Source organism: Heteronotia binoei, chromosome 21, assembly GCF_032191835.1.
Source record: "Heteronotia binoei isolate CCM8104 ecotype False Entrance Well chromosome 21, APGP_CSIRO_Hbin_v1, whole genome shotgun sequence".
Taxonomy (NCBI): Eukaryota; Metazoa; Chordata; class Lepidosauria; order Squamata; family Gekkonidae; genus Heteronotia; species Heteronotia binoei.
Genome location: NC_083243.1, coordinates 162008027 through 162029621, shown reverse-complemented (window position 1 = coordinate 162029621; position 21595 = coordinate 162008027). Strand labels below are relative to the sequence as shown.

The 21595-nt window shown below is 44.0% G+C and overlaps 1 protein-coding gene across 1 annotated transcript in view; it reads left to right on the top strand.

Annotated features, from left to right (window-relative positions):
• The window catches only part of LOC132589394 (uncharacterized), a 160238-nt gene that overhangs the window by 132692 nt on the left and 5951 nt on the right, over window positions 1-21595 (top strand). Inside the window, exons 8-14 of the mRNA XM_060262117.1 lie at window positions 5424-5531; window positions 7018-7127; window positions 8545-8593; window positions 9333-9453; window positions 10329-10423; window positions 17008-17073; window positions 18277-18376. Of these exons, the coding sequence (XP_060118100.1) occupies window positions 5424-5531; window positions 7018-7127; window positions 8545-8593; window positions 9333-9453; window positions 10329-10423; window positions 17008-17073; window positions 18277-18376 (649 nt within the window). The remainder of the gene's footprint in view (window positions 1-5423; window positions 5532-7017; window positions 7128-8544; window positions 8594-9332; window positions 9454-10328; window positions 10424-17007; window positions 17074-18276; window positions 18377-21595) is intronic.

Here is a 21595-nt window from a genome sequence, read left to right as displayed (position 1 = left end):
AGGTTCGGGATTCCCCATCCAAATTCTGATTTATGACTATATATTATTCTCTTATGGGACCTGCATTTTTTACTGTCAAATATCTACTCTTTTAATGCTCTGTTCCATTGTTCAATTTTATTTTTCATTGTTCCCAGAGGCAATGTTTGAAATAGGTACATTAACTTTGGTACCCAAAACATTTTAGCACTCCTTATTCTAGATGATATCCTTAACGTTTTTTTCCCATCTTTTCATGTCTCTATTTTTTCCATATTTTATCAAAATTATCCTTTATCATTTTATCAATATTTTTTTGCAAAACTATACCTAAATATTTAAATTTCTTAACCCCCAATCCTATGTTTGTACTCTTGTTTATCTCTTGCCTTTCTTCTCTATTTACATTACAATATATGATTTCTGATTTTACCATGTTGACCCCTAGCCCTGAGCACTTTTCAAAATCTTCTAGGATAATCTTAACCTCTTTAACTCCCTCTTTAGGGTTTGTCATGATTACTATAATATCATCTGCAAATAGATTGAGCTTCATTTCTTCGTTACCTATCCTATAGCCCTTTGTTCTTCCTGAATTTCTAATCCTTTCCGCGAATTGTTCTATTGCTATTATAAATAAGAGTGGAGATAGTGGGCAACCTTGTCTAATTCCTCATTGTATGGGAAATGCTTGTGAATGTTCATTATTTACTGTTACTTTCGCAATTCCTCTTTTATAAATCTCCTGAGTTGCTTGTAAGAACTCTTTCCCTATCCCTATTTTCTTCAAGATTTGCCATAAATACTCATGAGAAAGAGTGTCGAAAGCTTTATAAACATCCAATTTTAGTAACCCTATTTTCTTCTGCTGACCATGATATAAGACATTGAGAATATTTCTAATGGGGTGTGCTATATTTCTACCTTTAATAAACCCATATTGATCCCCTTTTATGATTGTCAGAATGACTTTCTGCCGTCTATTTGCCAATATTTTTGCAAAGATCTTGTAATATTGCTTTAAGAAGCTTATAGGTCTATATGAACCTACTTCTTCTGGATCCTTCTGAGGTTTTAGGATTAATATTATTTCTGTTTCCCTCCACGTATCTGGGGCATTCTTCCGTTTCAAAACTTCATTAAAGACTACCTGCATTTGGGTGCAACGATCTCCATCATTTCTTTATAAAATTCGCCTGTGAAACCATCTAGCCCTGGCGATTTGCCTTTTTAAAATTCTTTTATTATTTCCCTTATTTCCTGAACTGTAATATCGCCCTCTAGTACTTCTTTCCCTTCTTTCTCCAAAACTAATCTCCTGAAACTCTATTGTAGTCTTTTTCTTATATAGATTTTTATAAAAGTTCTCAAAGGCCTTGATGATTTCCTTGGAGCTTTGTGTTGCGTTGTTATTAATTTTTATACTTTTAACCTTCTGTTTTGTTTTTTTGATCTTCAAATAGTTCACCAATCTTTTCGCTGTGTAAATGCTATTCCTCTGAAAGTCGTTCCTTACTATAATTTCCTTTTCCCATATTGTAGCTATATCTAGTGCCTCCAGCTGTTTTTGAATCTCTCTAATTTTGCTCTGTAATATAGGGCAATATATTATCCTTTGTTCCCTTTGAAACTTCTCTAGTTCTTGGAATTTGGTTTGTCTTTTTTTGTACCATTCTCTTTTTATACTCTTTCTTTCTTTATACAATGACTTCTTATTACCACTTTGGCAGCATCCCATAGTATATTAGTGAGTACTGTTCCTCTATTTTCCTTAAAATATAAATGTATCTGTGTTTTCATAAATTTTCTGTCCTCTTCTTTCACCATTATTAAATTGTTATATCTCCAGGGTCTATTTGTTGTGGGTAATTTTAACTCCATTTCAATACTTATGGGAGTATGGTCAGATATCCAGATTGGAAAGGTTGTAATCTCTTTTATAAACATATTATTATTCTTTTCCAGGATTATGTAATCTATGCATGATGCCGTTTTATGCCTACTGGATATATGTGTGGGCCTAGGTCATGAGTTTATAAACTCATGTGCTTCTTTCAGACCCCATTCCCCCAACTTAATATTTTTATTCTTTGTTTTGTCCGTATTAAAATCCCCTGCCACTATTATTTCTCCCTCTGAGAATTGTTGAATCTTCTTAAAGACCTTAATTAAAAATTTCTTTTGCTTTTTGTTTGGTGTGTATATGTTCACTATAGTAATTCGTTTTCCTTCCAGTTTAAACTTAATAGGTATCTACCTTCCTTATCTGTTAGTTTTTCGACATCCTCCACTGTAAAGTTCTTATGGATCAAGGTTGCCACCCCCCTGGCCTTGGAAGTCCCTCTAGCTTCTGCTAAGACCTCCCATTTCAGATCTTTTATTAATGGTTTTCTTTCTGTGTGTGTGTCTTGTAGACACATCAAATCTATCCTTTGTTCTCTGGCTATTTTAGTTAACCTGTATCTCTTAAGGTTTGATGTTAAACCATTTACATTCAGTGAAAGTAGTCTTATTGTCTTATCCATTTTCTTTGTTTTTTTGTATTTTTGGCCTCCCTGGCTGTGGGTGGTTTTTTTTATTTATTAGGAAATACCCTCCCTTCCCTTCCCTTCCCTGTGGTTGAGACAATAGTATGAATGAAAACATCATCCTGTCTCCCCACCTTCCAGAGTGTCTGCACCCCAATCCTCTCCTTACACCTTATTCCATAAAGTTTGCTCACTGATCCTTTGTATACTTCCCTTTATGAGGTTTCCTCGTGAGAATCCGTCCTTCGCCTTTTATCGTGCCTATTTGATGCCCTTCTCCTGGGTCGTCTGCTGCCTCCATGCCTTCCTCCGCTCATTGTTCTCTCAAGTCATCTGTGGCGATTCCCAGTAGTCTTAAGAGTTCCTTTGCCTCCTTAGGGTTTCGGGCTATCAACCTCTTCCCATCTTTAAATATTATTATTGAAGATGGATACCCCCACGAGAATTTTACCTTATTATCATATAGTTTTTGCCCGTAAGGTCTCATTTGATTTTTTTTCTTAATAGTTTCTTGACAAAAGTCCTCTCTTACCCAGACTTTATTTCCTCTAAAGGTCAAATCCTTTTTTTTCAAAGTTTTATATACTTCTTATTGTATCCTTTCTCTTGCGAATTTAATGATGACATCCCATGGGGCTCCTCCTTCTCGTCTCCCCTGCAATCTATGGGTTCTTTCAATTTCTTGGGGTTGTACCTTAACCCCATTTTCTTCTATCCAGTCTCTAAGGGTTCCTTCTAAAAGCTTATTGTTTATCTCTTCTGAGATCCCTGCAAATATAAGGTTGGCTCTCCTATTCCAATCTGATAGCACTATAAGCTGACTAGATAGCTGTTCTATTTTTTGTTTATTTTTAGTAGCCAGCTCATTAGCTATGGTAGCCATCTGCATTGTTTCTTTAAGTTCAGCTGCTAGGTCTGTAACAGCTTCCTTCACTGTTCTAATTTCCGCTCTTATCTGTTCCTGAGAAGTCATTACAATATTTTGAAATACAGACAGTTGTTCGGAAAGCTCTTTTATAGTCTTCGCCATTTCTCCCACTATCTTCCAATGAGTCTAATGAGAGTTTTGTGTTCGCCCTGGGTGTTGCTGCCTTAGAAGAGTAATAAATAATTTCTTTCTTACCCTCTGCATGCTCTAATAGAAATTCCTTCGTTCTCCAGAACCTCCTTCATCAGTTTCCTCTTTTCATTGTCCTTGAGGACGGACTAGTCACATTCTTTTTGAGCTTTTAAGATAGTAGTTCTAAGGAGAGGATGGGCAAGCTGCCGGCTTCTCTCAGCGCATGTGTACAACTCCCACAATTGTCCTTTCTTAATGCTTCTTACCCACAACCATTTGAGAGGGATTCTTTTATGAGTGGTTATCTGTACAGTTGCACAATTTGCGCCCCTTCCTTGGAAGAGGTTCTCCTTATCTGCTGTTGTTTTGGGGAAGAGTAATAAATGTTGTTAAAGCTCTTGGCCTGCTGTTGAAGTGCCTTTTGAATTTTAAAACATCAGAACATTGTATTATTTTGCATTTTGAGCTGGAATTTTTCTCTTTCTGTGGTTACTTGGACTTGCCCTCTGCTCTTCCCGAGTAGCATATTGGGCACCTTCAGACCTGAGGGGCTCATCTTCCAGCACCATATCTTTTAGCCTTTTGTTACTGTCCATGGGGTTTTCTTGGCAAGGATACTGGAGTAGGTTGCCATTTCCTTCTCCAGTGGATTGCATTTTGTCTGGGTTCTCAGCTGTGGCCTGTTCATCTTGGGTGGTTCTGCATTGCATAGGCCACCGTCTCACTGTACCGTGCGTGCCCTCTCGCCATGTCAAGACAGCAATCCATGAGAAGGCCTTTTCATGCTAGCATTCCTCTTTGTATATTGAGAGTAACAATACAGGTAATTCTCTTTGCACACATCCATTCCCAGTTGAGTGCTTGATTGGTGAGATGATAGACTTTTCCATAGTTCTTAGATCTCATTTCTCAACGGCCAATCTGGCATCTTCCCTGCTTTGATCACTGCTTATATGTCATGACATGAACTGGATTGTTGTTTGCTGGCAGAGAAAATGGATTCTTTCGTGAAAAAAAAATAGCTTGTGAATTCTGAGTCTTTATTTAAGTGTTCTCTGAGGAACTTCAGTGTTTCGCTGAAAATTTCAAGAGGTGATGAGAGCCCCCTCTGTGCTGAAAAAACCGGAGCAAGACAAAGCACATTGTAATGTAGATGATCACTTTAGAAAGCACAACATTACTGGATCTTTTGCCCAGTGTAAAATCAGCCAATGACAGATATTTTAAGAGCTAATTGCCCCATAGTTTTAAGAATAGTGATGATGTATGGCATGTAATTCAAGTAAAGTAGCTTAATAGTTATTTTTTCCAATTTAGTTCACTCTAAAGATTGTGTAAGAAAAAAGAGTACAGATGAACTGCTGAAGACTATAAATTTAAAATAACCACAGCAATTGCTTTTGCAATCCTTCCCTGTTGAAAGCATTACCGGAATGGAAGAAAACACTAAAGGGGAGAGTGAATTGCTCCCTCAGTACAAGTCATGTTAACAGTACTGAAATAACTACTGTTCTTTGAAATAGTGATTCTGGGGTATTATTTTCTAAATCATTTTGTGGGCTGGGAATATGGGAGTGAGAATTTCAAACAAACAAACTCTAAGACTGTGTAAGAAAAAGGAAAACAGATTATTCTCTCCCCTTCATATGATTGCTGCTCTTCATGCCAGCTTGCATCTCCTGAACAAAACTGACGAGTGAGAATATAGCCTGAGATAATGACTTTCAGAATGTATGGATTGGCAGAATGTATGGATTGTATGGATTGGCAGACTACTGTGGGGTATGTTGTACTTGATAATTGTGCATACCTCTTACAACTGTTGTATTCATTTTCTTTTATGTAACACTTTGTAGATGTTTCGAAGAGTTTATAAAGGGATTCCACTCCAAGTTAGAGGCCAGGTTTGGTCACTCTTGCTGGACATTGAAAAGATTAAGGCAGAGAATGAAGGAAAGTATGAGGTAAGGCACCTTTTATTGCATAGAATCCAGAAGTACAAACCATGCTAAGCCAATTTCCAGTTTGGTGTAGTGGTTAAGTGTGCGGACTCTTATCTGGGAGAACCGGGTTTGATTCCCCACTCCTCCACTTGCATCTGCTGGAATGGCCTTGGGTCAGCCATAGCTCTGGCAGAGGTTGTCCTTGAAAGGGCAGCTGCTGTGAGAGCCCTCTCCAGCCCCACCCACCTCACAGGGTGTCTGTTGTGGGGGAGGAAGGTAAAGGAGATTGTGAGCCGCTCTGAGACTCTTCGGAGTGGAGGGCGGGATATAAATCCAATATCATCTTCTTCTGCTGCTGCTTTTTCAGATATAAGCAAATTAAAGTACAGTGACTGAAAAATTAAGGAGGGTATTGAGTTGTCAGAATTAAAGTTTGTGTAGTACTTCATTACAGTTTTTCACCTCAATTAAATTTCTAGCTCTGGGAAATATATAGCATGAAATATGTTGTGCTCTGTTTTGAGCAAGAAATCAAAGGCAGCAAGGCTTATTAGACTACCATGTGCAATTATTTGATGGTGGTAGAACTGAAATTAAGCATCTGCTTTCCCTGAACATGTAATATGACCCTCTGAAACTTGCTGAAATAAAATTGACTGTGAAGACTACATAAATCAAACATTTATGACAGTTTTTAGCATCCTTTTTTAAGGTGCAGCTTACATGAGCATTACATCATTCTCTTCTGGGGTTTTTTTCCTGCAAAGCACTTTGATTGCCCCATCATATATCCTTGGCCTCCATTAGTGGCATATCCTATGAATTCTTGTCTCCTATCTGCTTCCAGGTTGATTTGTGCTTGGATAGCAAATGCCTGATCAGCAGCATTTTACAGCTCCTGTGGAGCTATCCGCATGGAACTGTGACAATTTGTCAGTGCCACAGCCAGAAGAATTCTTCTCATAACTAAGCACAGCAGAGATGTGGGAAGATCACTTTGATATCCTGATTTCTCAAAGACTCCGGGTTTCTGTTTTCTTCAGAGTCCCTGCCAACTATTAGTCTTGCCTGAGAATGAAAATATAAACAGTAACAAAGATGCCTCTTTCCAGAGTAAAGACATCATTGCCACAGCAAGTTTGATTTCATAAATTAGAGTAAAATAACTCAGAAAAGAAGCTGAAGCATGTCAAAAAGTAATGTATTTGCACCTCTTCTAAAGTCAGCTATTTCCAAGTACTTTAGGAGCACTGTTCCCTCTAAGCTGAGTTAGTGTGAGCTAGCTCACAGATTTTTAGCCTCCAGCGCACACATTTTTGTCTTAGCTCAGGAAGAATGACCCCAGAGCACAATAATTTATGCAGTAGCTCACAATTTTAATGCCAGCTGCTCACAACTTTAATATCAGTAGCTCACAAAGTAGAATATTTGCTCACAAGACTCTGCAGTGTAGAGGGAACATTGTTTAGGAGGTGTTAACTGGTTTAATCCATCTGCCTTCATCCAGAAAATGAAAGAACAAGCCAAGATCTTCTCATCAGAAATCAAGCAGATAGACCTAGATGTCAACCGCACCTTTCGAAATCACATCATGTTCCGGGATCGCTATGGAGTGAAGTGAGTTGCTGATGCACAGACCTTGTACTTTATATTTAAATATTTATTTAATCTTTGTTCAGCTGTTGCAGGTGCTTGCCGAAATCTTTTTGTTTCAAATCCTGAAGACTCTTAAGGGAAGGGTGCAAATAAAACATGATGAGTGAGTCATTGTATAACTCCAGGACTGGCAGGGAGACGATTATTTACAAATAGGTGGCTGATTATGAAACAATACTGAGTAGTGGATTTATCCATGGAAAGAGTTTAAGTAAAGAAAACTGGGGGAAATGAATAGTTCTTCATGAAACTATAAAAGAGCCAGTAATTTCCTTTCCCTTCTTTTCCAGAGATAATGAACAGGAGGACATAAGGCTTTAAAAGAAGCTGTGATGGACAAAGCCCCAGCCTGTCCCCTGTCCCATTATATGCCAATCCCCTTTGCAGCCTGGTGATCTGGAGAGAAACCCAGGGCATTCAGAATATGCAGAAGGAAGGGGAAGAACAGAGGGGAAAGAGCCCTTTAAGGCAGTTTTGAGGCAGGGGAAAGGGTACTTCAGGAACACCATTACAATTTATGTCCAGGATGACTAGCTGTAAAATAGTGCAAAACATGGGCAGGCTAATAAATAAACATTGCTTTAGCATCTTTTACAAGTGTATCTGGTATTGTGGTGGGGAAGTGTGTTGTGAGCAGATAGGTCTCCATTAATCCCAAAATCAATATGTGCTTCCATCGTTAGGACAATGGCACTGGGCTGTGTGGAAGTTTCCCCACCAAAAATATTATAGTGGCTGCCCCTGCCTTCCCAAACCATTACAGGAATATTTCAAGTTTTGGTCTAATTGTGTTCTAGTCTTCAGAATATCCAGATGACTTCTGTCTTTTCCTTGCTCATTTTCACCATTTGTAGAATGGTGTCACATTGCTACTGAACTATCTTTGGAAATACCACAAACACCTGTGCTTTCTGTAGCCCTTATAATTACCTAGTGAAACTATAGGATCTTAGCGTACAGCTGTGTAAATAAAAAACTGTTAAGAGACACCATAAATTTTAAACAAGACAGTATAATGTAGAGGTCAGTGGTGTTCTGACAAAGCTTGCACATAGAACTTCAAATAAACAAGAGCATGTAGCAAAAAGACATTCACAGAAGACAGTTAAAAACAGTCTTTCCAATCACAATATTCCAGTATTTAGTTCAAAGAGCTAAAGGAAGCCCTTCCAAAGATGTCTGGTTCTAGATATCAAGACGTTTCATCCATCTTTCTTCAGTTTGGAGACTTATTTATCATTGGAACCCAGTCTTTACAGTACATTCATAGAAGACCAACAAGGATCGGAACATTCTGTTAGATTTCCAGAACACTAAAGTGAAACCTTTTAAGTGCTACAGTGTAACATTGTACTGCGTGTTTGTTCATCTTCTATAGGCAGCAAGCGTTGTTCCATGTTCTGTCTGCCTATTCAGTTTACAACACGGTAAGTTCCATCTGGAAACAGACAAAATATCAATTTATTTCATCGTTGATATCCATTATGTAGGCAAAATGGGGAAATGTCATACAGGACATTCAGTGAGGCAGAATGACAGGCTTTAAAAGCACCATGAAAAGGGGCACAGTTCAGCTAAAAAACAGCATATATAATTTTCTTGCAAGATTGTGTTTTTTAAAAAATTACTTTCATCAGTAGTTCCAGCAGCTGTTGGTAAAAACCATGATGTTGGGACAAAAAGCCAGCAGGGATTCTGTCCTAGTGGGACTCATGAAGAAGCTGCTTCAGTAAATTAGAGCTCTGTTGCTGAATTTTATTTGTTTATTTGTGCAGTTTATAAGTTATCTCTCTTGGGAACCTGCTGAAGGTGGAAACTGTCAGGGTGCTGATTTTTTCTGAAAAGGATGCACTGGGTCTTGCTATAATGGGTCCTTCTTTCTGAGCAGCTTCTCTGTGACTCTTGGAGTATCCATTCTCCTTGTTGCTACGCTGTGTTGTATCTTCATAACCTAAGACTCCAGTTTGTTGCAGTCCATTAACTCAGCCAAAGGGTACATAGGAAAGAATATGCTTAGATCAGCAATGGAATTTGTTGTTTCCCTGAGCCAGCAATTCCCCAATACCACTGAGTGATAATAGCAGAAAGCTGCATCTAGTTTTTGTGTGCACAGCACAGTCTGTTATAGAGCTGACTGTGTGTGTAATATGTGTTTGCATCTTCTAGGAAGTGAGCTACTGCCAGGGAATGAGTCAGATTGCTGCTATCCTCCTGATGTATTTAAATGAAGAGGATGCCTTTTGGGCACTGGCTCAACTACTTACCAATCAAAGGCATGCAATGCATGGTATGTTATAACTATAAAACTGACTCTCCTCCTTTCCTGTCACATCTCCTAGTTGCTTTTTCCTGCTTTCTGTTTATAGCAGATCAAGTTCAATCATGATCTGCAGATGAGCTTTTTGGTGGAACCATAGTCCTTGCAATTTGATGTAAATTTTGTAATCCTGTGAAATAGCGTAGTGCTTAGGGTCATGCTTGAAATATGTAGGATTCCGCCATTCTTAATGCACCCACCCAGGCCATCCAGAAACATGAAAAGCTCCTTTCTGTTAAACTTTTTTGATGAAATAAAGAATAATCTCTGTACAGACCACATTTTAGTGAAAAGGGATGGTATGTGTTTTCCCTAGAGCAACAGTAGGTACTAGTTAGAAAGAGTTTGAGCAGCTCTTCTGTCCTTCTGTTTATGTAGAATCTTTGCTTATAAGGGGTGACAACCCCCCCCCCACCAAATCTCATATTCTGAAAAAATTAAAAATTATAAATTCCAGCTATGATGGAATCCCATGATTTAACATACTGGCATTCAGTTTTATAACTAGCAGGGATGGGATGACTCTTGTCCAAAGACTGTAAAAACTTCTGTCGTGCAAGCAACCTTGATTAAGTGCAAAGTGATTGGTGTATTAATGCTTGATCTTTGGCTGATCTGTTCTACAACAGCATCATCTTTGTCATGTGTTGAGTTTCAGATCCCATCCACATCCTATCCCATGAAACTCGTAGAAAAGATGAGCACTTGGTTTTAACATGCCTGCTAGATCGGTGCATTTTTGGTGATCAGAGCCCCAGTTAAGCATCCACATTAGATGTCCTGCTGTTCAGCTTTTGTTTCTATATGCTTCTCCCTGTGTGATGTGTGGTATTTTCTTTTCCAAGGGTTTTTTATTCCTGGCTTCCCAAAGCTACAAAGATTCCAGGCTCACCATGAGGCAATCTTAGGCAAACTTTTTCCAAAGCTGAAAAAGCATATGGTAATATTTTCTACTAATAACATACAGTTAATGTTCTCTCTGATGGGATGCTCACAGACTCATATGCTGACAGGCACTCTGAATATCACTTACTTTTAAAACTCCCATTGCCCCAGTCAGTGGTGGAGATCTTGTTCAGATGAAGAATTTTACTTAGGAATGATAGCTGAAGATAATAATGGCTAAAGTAACATAGGAGCTTTAAAAATTGGCAGAATGTTATAGAGGAAGCAGAAGCAGGTGAAATATTTCAAGCACTGATAGAGTGCCTCTTCTACTCTTCTGGTAAGTTTGTAGACTTCAGGCAATAAATGTAAATTCTGGAAGAGATGAACAGGTTGATCTTCTTCGTGGTCTCTGTGCAATCACACATATGGGTAATCCGCAGGATTGGCCCCGACCTCGGAGAGTTCAAAGCAATCTTGATCGTAGATCTGGCGCGCCTCCCACTTGTCCTGGGAGGAGGCAGCTACTGCGCATGCCTGGACAAGGGGGAGGTGCTTAGCCACTCAGTTTCTTCCTTACCGCCGACCGGATCGCACCTTCCTCGTTGATCTCCAACTTCTTCATTGCAATCTCCAACAATTACCTTCTCTTCGCTTCAATTCTTCATCTTCTACTCCTCCTGGTATCGTATAAAAAAAAAAAAAAAAAAAGCCTTCTCTTACTATTCTTTCTGGACTTTCCCCTCCCTCCCCCCCCCCCCTCCCCGGGCGGATGGAAGGAAGGGACAAGATAATCTTTAAACGCTGTACCAGCTGCTCATCCAAAATCCCCTCGTCCGACGGCCACTCTCTTTGCTTGTTCTGCCTTGGAGAGGCCCACCGTCCAGACTCCTGCGTGCACTGCAGCCAATTTGGCAAACAGGCCCGCAAGAACCGCGCCGCGAGACTCAAGAGCCACCTCATGGAAACCTCACTCCGACCGGCCATGCCGCATGGCGGACAAAAACAACCCGCGCCATCTTCCCCACACCTCGTGGGAGAGACGCAGTCGGCAGCTTCCGTGGCACAGAGTCCCTGTAAGCCTAAGACCGGCAAACACTCCAAGAAGTCGGACGACCCCAAAAAGCGCCGCCGTTCCGATTCCGCCCACTCGGACCCGACGGGTAGCGTTAGCTCGAAAAAGCACAAGAACCGCCCTCTCGACTCGGCCTCGAACCCGACCACCAAACCGAAGGCACCGAACCCGAGCGCCACTGCCTCCGGATCGATGCCGAAGACTCCGACGTCGAAGTCGACGGCAACACCGCCAATCACTCCGTTGGAAATCATCCGCATCTCATCGAAGTCGCCGTCCATTCCGAATTCCCCACCAGACCAGCTGCTGGATACGCACTCTACCGCATCCGTTAGGACCCGGCCTCTCGACCCTACTAAATTCATAGATCTCGCACAGCCAATAGACGCCCACGCGCTCATCAGAGAACCCTCGACCCCGAGAGCTCTCCCGACTAGACCACGATCTCGCAGTCGCCGACGCACCAGGTCCCGCAGTCGCCGACACACCAGGTCCCACAGTCGCCGCCGCACCAGGTCCCGCAGTCGCCGCCGCACCAGGTCCCGCAGCCACCGCAGGGGGAGACACTACTATTACTCTCCATCGAGATCCAGGTCTCCATCCCCACGGAACCTAAGACGGCACCGACGATCACCCTCCTACGATCGCCATTACCACAGCTACCAAGAGTCTCCTCGCTACCGAGATCGCACACACAGACTCCAAACTGCATCGGTCGAACCGCTTCACCACCATGACGACCCTACGAGTCTCGGCGCCGAACCGAAACTCCCGTCGCCACTGGGATCCTTACACGCGGCTCCCAAGACAACACCTCAGCCCGACCTGCACCAAGGAACCGACGACGGATCCGAGGAGGAACTCTCCGACTCCGACCACTCTTCGGGTTCGGACCTACAATCCCCAGACTCCGACATAGCCAAGCCAGCAGACCTATCACCGTCTGAGGGCCCGAGATCCTACCTCGACCTCGTAGCAAACATGGCAAGCTCGCTAAATCTGAAACTCAATACGGACGCTCCCAGAGTCTCGGACGTCGTATTTGATCTAGTGCATGCGGATCTTCCATCCAGCTCCTCTCTTCCCATGCTCCCCGTCCTCCTAGAAACACTCAAAGAAGCATGGGACAAACCGGCATCAGTACCGCCAACATCCAAGAGGGTTGAAGCTCTGTACAAGATACACGCACCTGATTCCAAGTTCCTGTTCACCCACCCGGCTCCGAACTCGATCATTGTGCATTCGTCTTCGAAGTCGAAGCAGACTAGACACCCGGTACCACCAGAACGGGAGGGCAAAAAACTCGACACGATTGGGAGAAAGATTTACGCCCTCACTACAGCCACAACCAAAATCCTCAACTACATGGCATGCTTTTCCGCATACACCCACAACCTGACCACTTCCCTCGCCGCATTGGTACCATCCCTGCCCGAGGCATCCCAAAAGTCAGCCACCACTACCCTGCAAGAGATGGCCAGAGTGAGCAAACAGCAAATCAACACTGCCCGTCACGCTGCACAGTGTTCCTCCAGAACCTTGGCCTCAGCCATAGCACTCCGCAGACACGCGTGGCTCAGGTCCTCCTCCCTCCAACCAGACATCAAATACAAGGTTGAAGATTTGCCCTTTGATGGCCTTGGCCTGTTTAGCTCATCTACAGATGACATCCTCACATCAGTAGACGATGGCAGGAAAAGGGCGAAACGACTGGGAGTCTCCCAACCTCTGACCCAATCCAATCGGCAAAGGAACTGGAGGTCCAGCCAATACAAAGGGACCAGATCCCCACGGCAACAGGAATCATGGAAGCGCAAACCACCGCAGTCCAAACCTTCCTTTCAAAACAGACGCCAAACAACCAAGAAACCTTCAACCACATCCAAACCGTCTCTCTGACCTCCCTCCCCCGAGCCGTCCAGTCTCCCTCCATCAGCCAAACCGATCAACACGACTACAACCATTCTACACTGCCTGGAGGACCATAACATCAAACGCCTGGGTCCTCGCCATCATTCAAAGAGGCTACCTAATAGAGTTTACCTCCACTCCAAGGCACCACCGATTCCTCACCACACCCCCGTCCGCACCCCTGCAGACAGAAATCGCGTCTCTGCTGGACAAAGGCGCGATAGAACCAGTCCCACCCCAATACCATCGCACCGGCTTCTACTCCCGGTACTTCCTGGTGCCAAAAAAGGACGGAGGACTCCGACCCATTCTCGACCTCCGCAAACTCAACCTACACATAACCTACAAGAAATTCCGTATGGTCACGCTTCAGGCAATCCTCCCGCTCATCCCAGAGCGAGCATGGATGGCGTCCATAGACCTCCAGGATGCCTACTTCCACATTACAATCAATCATCATCACAGAAGATTCCTCAGGTTCGCCATAGGGAAGCAGCACTTCCAGTTCTGCTCCCTTCCCTTCGGCCTCTCCACAGCACCAAGGGTCTTCACCAAGTGCATGGCAGTGGTAGCAGCCACATTACGCCAGCAACAGATATCAATCTTCCCTTACATAGACGACTGGCTGATCGTCGCCCATTCCAGGGAGCAACTACAACTGGACGTCTCGACCACTCTCTCCACCCTGGCCACCTTAGGCCTCCTAGTCAACCTCTCAAAATCCAAACTAGTCCCTACCCAGAGGATTCAATTCATAGGAGCAGACATCTCCACGCTCTCGCAAACGGCTTTTCTACCTCAGGACAGGGCACTCGCCATACTGTCACTGGCCAACACTATCATCGCCCAGCGCTCCCAAACAGCGCTCACTTTCCAGAGAATGCTAGGCCTCATGGCAGCAACCACAGCAGTTCTGCGGTTTGCGAAGCTGCACATGCGTCCCCTCCAAATGTGGTTCGTAAGGACTTTTCGCCCCCACACACAACATCAATCCACACTACTCACCCTTCCACTACACATTGTGCCATCCCTCAAATGGTGGACCAAGGAACGTCACCTCTACAAGGGCATGCCATTCAAGCAGACACCGCCCTCGGTGATTGTAACCACAGATGCCTCCAAGTGGGGATGGGGAGCCCACTTGGAAGACCTCACGGTGCAGGGCCAGTGGACAGACTACGAACGCTCTCTCCACATAAATTGCCTGGAGCTCATCGCAGTGCACAAGGCTTTGCGGTCCTTCCTCCCATCGCTAAGGAACCAGCACGTCCAGATCACCTCCGACAACATCGCCACAGTCTTTTACATCAACAGGCAGGGCGGCACCGCCTCCGTCAGACTCTGCAAGAGAGCCCTGGCACTGTGGCATTGGAGCATAAGCCAGGGCATCTTCCTCACGGCCGTACACCTACCAGGGGTCGAGAACACCCAGGCAGACGCCCTGAGTCGCCACTCTACCAACAACCACGAGTAGTCCATCAACAGCCGATACATCCGACAGATCTTCAGCATCTTCGGACAACCGAAGATAGATGTATTTGCTTCACCGTCAAATGCCCAATGCACCCGCTTCTACACGAGAGGTCCTCCATCCCACCTCTCCAGGGGGGATGCCTTCCTACAAACTTGGAACGGAACACTCCACTACCTCTTCCCCCCCATTCCACTTATCACCAGAGTTCTACAGAAGATTCAGGTAGACCACACAAACTGCATCCTCATAACTCCATGGTGGCCCCGCCAACCCTGGTTTACGACCTTGCTACTCCTGTCCAACAACACCTTCATCCAACTCCCTCAAACACGGGATCTCCTCTCTCAACAGGACGGCAGGGTCCTTCACCACAACCCGGCATCGCTCAAATTAACAGCCTGGAGAATCAGTTTCTAGACTTCCCCCCGGAGGTCCGTCAGGTCCTGGTGAACTCCAGAAAACCATCTACTAGGAAATCCTATCTACTGAAGTGGAAACGCTTCTCACACTATGCCTCACAGCACAACTTCGACCCCAACTATGCCACTATACCTCAGGTACTAACTTACACCTTAACGCTCTCTAGAGCGGGTCTGTCGTATTCTTCCCTGAAGGTACACCTGGCAGCCATCTCTGCTTTCCACCCCCGCATCGATGGCACAACGGTATTCTCTCACCATGCGACCAGAGCTTTCCTCAAGGGCATCATTCGCCTACACCCACCAATCAAACAAGTTCTACCCACCTGGAGTCTGTCTCTAGTCCTGAGCCAACTCATGAAACCGCCCTTCGAGCCCATGGCTTCCATCCCACTACACCTGCTGTCATGGAAGACGGCATTACTTACGGCCCTCACCACAGGTAAGAGGGCCAGTGACATCTGCGCATTCAGAGCAGACCCACCGTATACGATATTTCATAACAGTACGGTGATCCTCCGACCTGACCCGACCTTTCTACCCAAGGTCGTCTCTCCTTTTCATCTAGGAAGACAGTCCACTATACCAGCCTTCTTCCAGCACCCCGCGGACGCGGGACAAAGGGCGCTCCACAACTTGGATGCACGGAGAGCCCTAGCCTTCTACATAGACAGAACCCGCCAAATCCGTAAAGACCCTAGACTTTTTGTCACCTACGCTACCCATGATAAGGGCAGCAGAATATCTACTCAGAGACTCTCCAAATGGATTGTTGCTGCCATCGAACTCTGCTACCAGCTGGCAAAACAACCCATCCCTCAACATATACGAGCCCACTCAACCAGAGCCGTGGCTACCTCGTCCGCCTTCATGAAAGGCATCCCTATAGAGGACATCTGCGCCGCAGCCGTCTGGTCCTCCACATCTACCTTCGCCTCGCACTACGCTCTCGACGTTCGTGCCCGGCGAGATGCCTCCTTCGGACAAGCGGTGCTACGGTCGATCTTCGACTAACCACTGTGAGTACCACTATCATTACGTTACGCTCTAACCTTACATATTCTTACAGATCCAGCACCCACCTCCGAAGAAATGGCTCGCTAATCACCCATATGTGTGAATGCACAGAGACCACGAAGAAGATGGACAGGTTTCTTACCTGTAACTGGTGATCTTCGAGTGGTCATCTGTGCAATCACACAGACCCACCCAGCCTTCCCCGCTGCTGGAAGCTAGTTAGCACAGTTATTTCCACCTATCCGGCGGCGGGAAGAAACTGAGTGGCTAAGCACCTCCCCCTTGTCCAGGCATGCGCAGTAGCTGCCTCCTCCCAGGACAAGTGGGAGGCGCGCCAGATCTACGATCAAGATTGCTTTGAACTCTCCGAGGTCGGGGCCAATCCTGCGGATTACCCATATGTGTGATTGCACAGATGACCACTCGAAGATCACCAGTTACAGGTAAGAAACCTGTCCTTCTCCTTAGATTGCTGGTCTTGGTAGCCTTATACGCATAAGGAGAAAATGAACAGGAATTATATTTTAAAGGGAGTTTCTGACAAGGATCGATATTGCTTTTGAAGTAGTTAATTTGAGTTATGGAAGGACAAGTAACAGGATTAATGTTCTGTGTTTGGGGACCCAAGAATATTTCAAGAATGTGAATGCCACTTTTCAGTGTTAAAACTGTTACTTGCAAGCCTTCACTTTTATTCACTTAGTAGTAAAATGAACACTTTTCACATTTGCTCCCCCATTTAGGACAAGGAACAGATGTCTACAGGGATTTATACAACAAAGTGGTTTCTGCAGTGTTTCATTGACAGGGTATGCATCTTGAGGAACACCGCAACTTCAGTTTCTTTACTTGTATTATGTTTGTGGCTGTTTAAGATAACTGTTGTGTTTCTTCTTTTATATATTCACCCAGAGTAGGAAGATTTGCATAAATTAAATTGCCAAGTTGATTTAGGGAAAGGTTATGTTATCCACTGGAATTTGTATTGAAGTTCTTTGCTTTTTAATACAGTAGAAAACTATGGAGGAGCCCCATGGCGCAGAGTGGTAAAGCTGCAGTACTGTAGTCCAACCTCTCTGCTCATGACCTGCTCAATCCTGGCAGAAGCTGGGTTTTTAGGTAGCCAGCTCCAGGTTGACTCAGCTTTCCATTCTTCCAAGGTTGGTAAAATGAGTACCCAGCTTGCTGGGGGGGAAAGTGTAGATGACTGGGGAAGGCAATGGCAAACCACCTCGTAAAAAGTCTGAGAGGTGACGCGATAGAGGTTTACAAGATTAGAGAGAAGGTAGAGAAAGAACTACTTTTCTCCCTTTTTCACAATACAATCATGGGCACTCAATGAAATTGCTGATCAATCAGGTTAGAACAGATAAAAGGAAATACTTCTTCACCCAAGGGTGATTAACACATGGAATTCAGTGCCACAGGAGGTGGTGGCAGCTACAGGCATAGCCAGCTTCAAGAGGGGATTGGATAAACATATGGAGCAGAGGTCCATATGTTGCTATTAGCCACAGCATATTGTTGGAACTTTCTGTCTGGGGCAAGTGATGCTCTGTATTTTTGGTGCTTGGGAGGGGCAACAGTGTGAGGACTTCTAGTGTCCTGGCCCCACTGATGGACCTCCTGATGGCACCTGGGTTTTTTGGCCACTGTGTGACACAGAGTGTTGGACTGGATGGGCCATTGGCCTGATCCAACATGGCTTCTCTTATGTTCTTATAAAAACATCATGATGCGATGACACCCCAGAGTCAGAAACGACTGGTGCTTGCACAGGAGACTACCTTTACCTTTAACAAACAATGGACACCAGATATTATCTCTTTCTGCTTAAATACCTGAGAAATGTGTACATACGGATGGGTGTGTGGGTGGGTTGATGGATGGATAGATGGATAGATAATGGATGGATTTGATAAAGGAAATTTGGTTCCTACATGGCATGCATTTTGGCTTCAGCAGCAATGTAGCAGTATAGCATCTAATTTATTCTGAAATATTGTAAACAGACTCCATTTACTCTAACCCTGCGACTATGGGATATCTACATCCTGGAAGGAGAGCGGGTTCTAACAGCCATGGCATACACCATCCTCAAGTTGCATAAAAGTAAGATATTTACTTAACTGTTTGATATCTGTGCTACTAAGACCAGACTCTGGGAATGAATATTAATGGTGAGAGCCAACCTGTCTTAAAGGCAAAAACCTGCCAGAGTTTTGGCTCTGTGATCCTTTAATCAGATGGTTTCAAAGAGTGGCCAAGTTGGTCTGCAGTAGTACAGCTAGATTTAAGTCCAGGAGCACCTTAGAGACCAACATTAGTTTCAGGGTGTCATCTTTTGAGAGTCAAAGCTCCTTCATCAGATAGAAATAGGAATGGAGATCCCCAAGCCGTTATATCCTAGTCTAAATGTGGGAGGTGTGTTGCAAATAAGGAGTCAGTCAGTCACCTGTATTGGCATGTACAAATACTAATATTGCAAACAGTAGTTTAACAGAGAAGAGTACAAAGTTGATATAATCAAGATAAAATCACTGATACCAGCCCCTAAGGTCAAGAGCTTGGGCGTGCTCCTGGAGTCCTCCCTTACAATGGAGGCCCAGGTAGCAGCCACTATTAGATCCGCCTTTTTTCATCTCCGGCGGGTGCGGCAGTTGGCTCCTTTTCTGGAGCACAACGACTTAGCAATGGTGATCCATGCTATGGTCACCATAAGAATAGATCACTGTAATGCGCTTTACATGGGGCTACCCTTGACACTGACTCGGAAACTACAGCTAGTGCAGAATGCTGCGGCATGACAGTTAATGAGGCTCCCTCGATGGGAGCACATTCAGCCAGTGCTGAAAGAGCTGCACTGGCTACCTATTGTGTTCCGAGTTTGTTTCAAGGTCTTGGTATTGACCTTTAAAGCCCTTTATGGTCAGGGACCTGTTTATCTGCAGGACCGCCTTTCCCCATATATCCCCCAGAGAGCACTGCATTCAGGGACAAAAAAATCTGCTGTCCACCCCTGGACCAAAGGAGGCCAGGTTGCGTTTGACACGAGCCAGGGCCTTCTCGGCGGCAGCACCAGAATTATGGAATGCTCTCCCGGAGGCCATAAGGGCCCTGTGGGACCTTCCTACATTCCTCAGGGCCTGTAAGACCGAATTGTTTTGACAGGCCTTCAATGCTTAAACTGAGAGAGAGCTGCCACCAGACATCAGCTAGAGTTTCTGGTGACCAACTGTCTGAAAAACAGAACCGCCAACATAGTAATGGTACAGCACTGTGAAATAGTTTTTAAATTTTAATTGTATTGATATTTTATAGATTTTATTGACTTATTGTTTTAAATCATGTTAACGAATGTTGTGAGCCGCCCTGAGTCCGCTTGCGGAGAGGGTGGGATAAAAGTTTAATGTAAATAAATAAATAAGTATCCTTGCCAAGAAAACCTCATGGACAGTAACAAAAGGCTAAAAGATATGGTGCTGGAAGATGACCCCCTCAGGTCAGAAGGTGCCCAATATGCTACAGGGGAAGAGCGGAGGGCGAGTCCAAGTAACCACAGAAAGAGTGAAGCGGCTGGGCCAAAGCCGAAAGTACGCTCAGCTGTGGATGTGTCTGATGTTGAAAGAACAGCCCAATGCTGCAAAGAACAATACTGCATTGGAACGTGGACTGTAAGATCTATGAATCAAGGTAAGCTGGATGCAGTCAAACAAGAGATGGCAAGACTGAACGTCGACATCTTGGAAATCAGTGAACTAAATGGACAGGAATGGGTGAATTTAACTCAGAGGATTACTACATCTATTATTGTGGGCAAGAGTCCCGAAGAAGAAATGGTGTGGCCTTTATAGTTAACAAGAGAGTGAGGAAGGAATTAATGGGATACAATCTCAAAAATGAAAAAATGATTTCAATCCATATCCAAGGCAAACCATTCAATATCACAGTCTGTATCCAACTCTGTGCCCCAACCATTCAGTATCCAAGTCTGTGCCCCAACCACTGATGCAGAAGAGGCTGAAGTGGACCAGTTCTATGAAGATCTTCAACACCTAGAACTAACACCCCCCAAAAAGATGTCCTCCTCATCATAGGGGACTGGAATGCCAAAGTAGGAAGTCAAAAAGTAACCAGAATAACTGACAAGTTTGGCCTTGGAGAACAAAATGAAGCCAGGCAAAGGCCAATAGAGTTTTGTCAAGAGAACAAGCTGGTCATAGCAAGCACCCTCTTCCAGCACCCTAAAAGGCAACTCTACACATGGACATCACCTGATGGGCAACACAAAAATCAGATTGATTATATACTCTGCAGTCAAAGATGGAGATGCTCCTTACGGTCAGCAAAAACCTGGAGCTGACTGTGGCTCAGATCATGAGCTACTCATTGCAAAATCCAGGCTTAAACTGAAGAAAACTGGGGAAGCCATTAAGCCATTCAGGTTTGACCTTGATCACATCCCTTATGAATATACAAAGGAGGTGAAGAATAGGTTTAAAAAACTAGAGTTGACAGACAGAGCACTGGGAGAACTATGGATGGAGGTTCATGACATTGTACAGAAGGCAATAATCAGCACCATCCCAAAGAAAAAGAAATGCAAGAAAGTAAAGTGGCTGTCTGATGAGACTTTACAAATAGCTGAGGAAAGAAGGAAAGTGAAAGGCAAAGGTGAAAAGGAAAGATTCACCCAACTGAATGCAGATTTCCAGAGAACAGCAAGGAGAGATAAGGAGGCCTTCCTGAAGGAACAATGCAAAGCAGTAGAGGAAAATAATAGAATGGGAAGGACAAGAGATCTCTTCAAGAAAATTGGAAAAATCAAGGGAATGTTTCGTATAAAGATGGCAATGATAAAGGACAAAAACAGTAGGGACCTAACAGAAGCAGACGAGATCAGGAAGAGGTGGCAAGAATACACAGAAGAATTATACAAGAAGGATCTCAATGTCCTTGACAACCATGACAGTGAAATCGCTGACCTCAAGCCAGACATCTTGGAGTGTGAAGTCAAATGGGCCTTAGAAAGCATTACTAACAACAAAGCGAGAGGAAATCATGGTATCCCAGTTGAGCTATTCAAAGTCCTAAATGATGATGCTGTCAAAGTGATGCACACATTATGTCAGCAAACTTGAAAAACGCAACAGTGGCCACAGGATTGGAAAAGGTCAGTTTATATTCCAATCCCAAAGAAAGGTAATGCCAAGGAATGTTCAAACTATCGCACCATTGTACTCATTTCACAAGCTAGGCTTCAGCATTATGTAGATCAGGAACTACCAGAAGTTCAAGCTGGGTTTGGGAGCGGTAGAGAAATTAGAGATC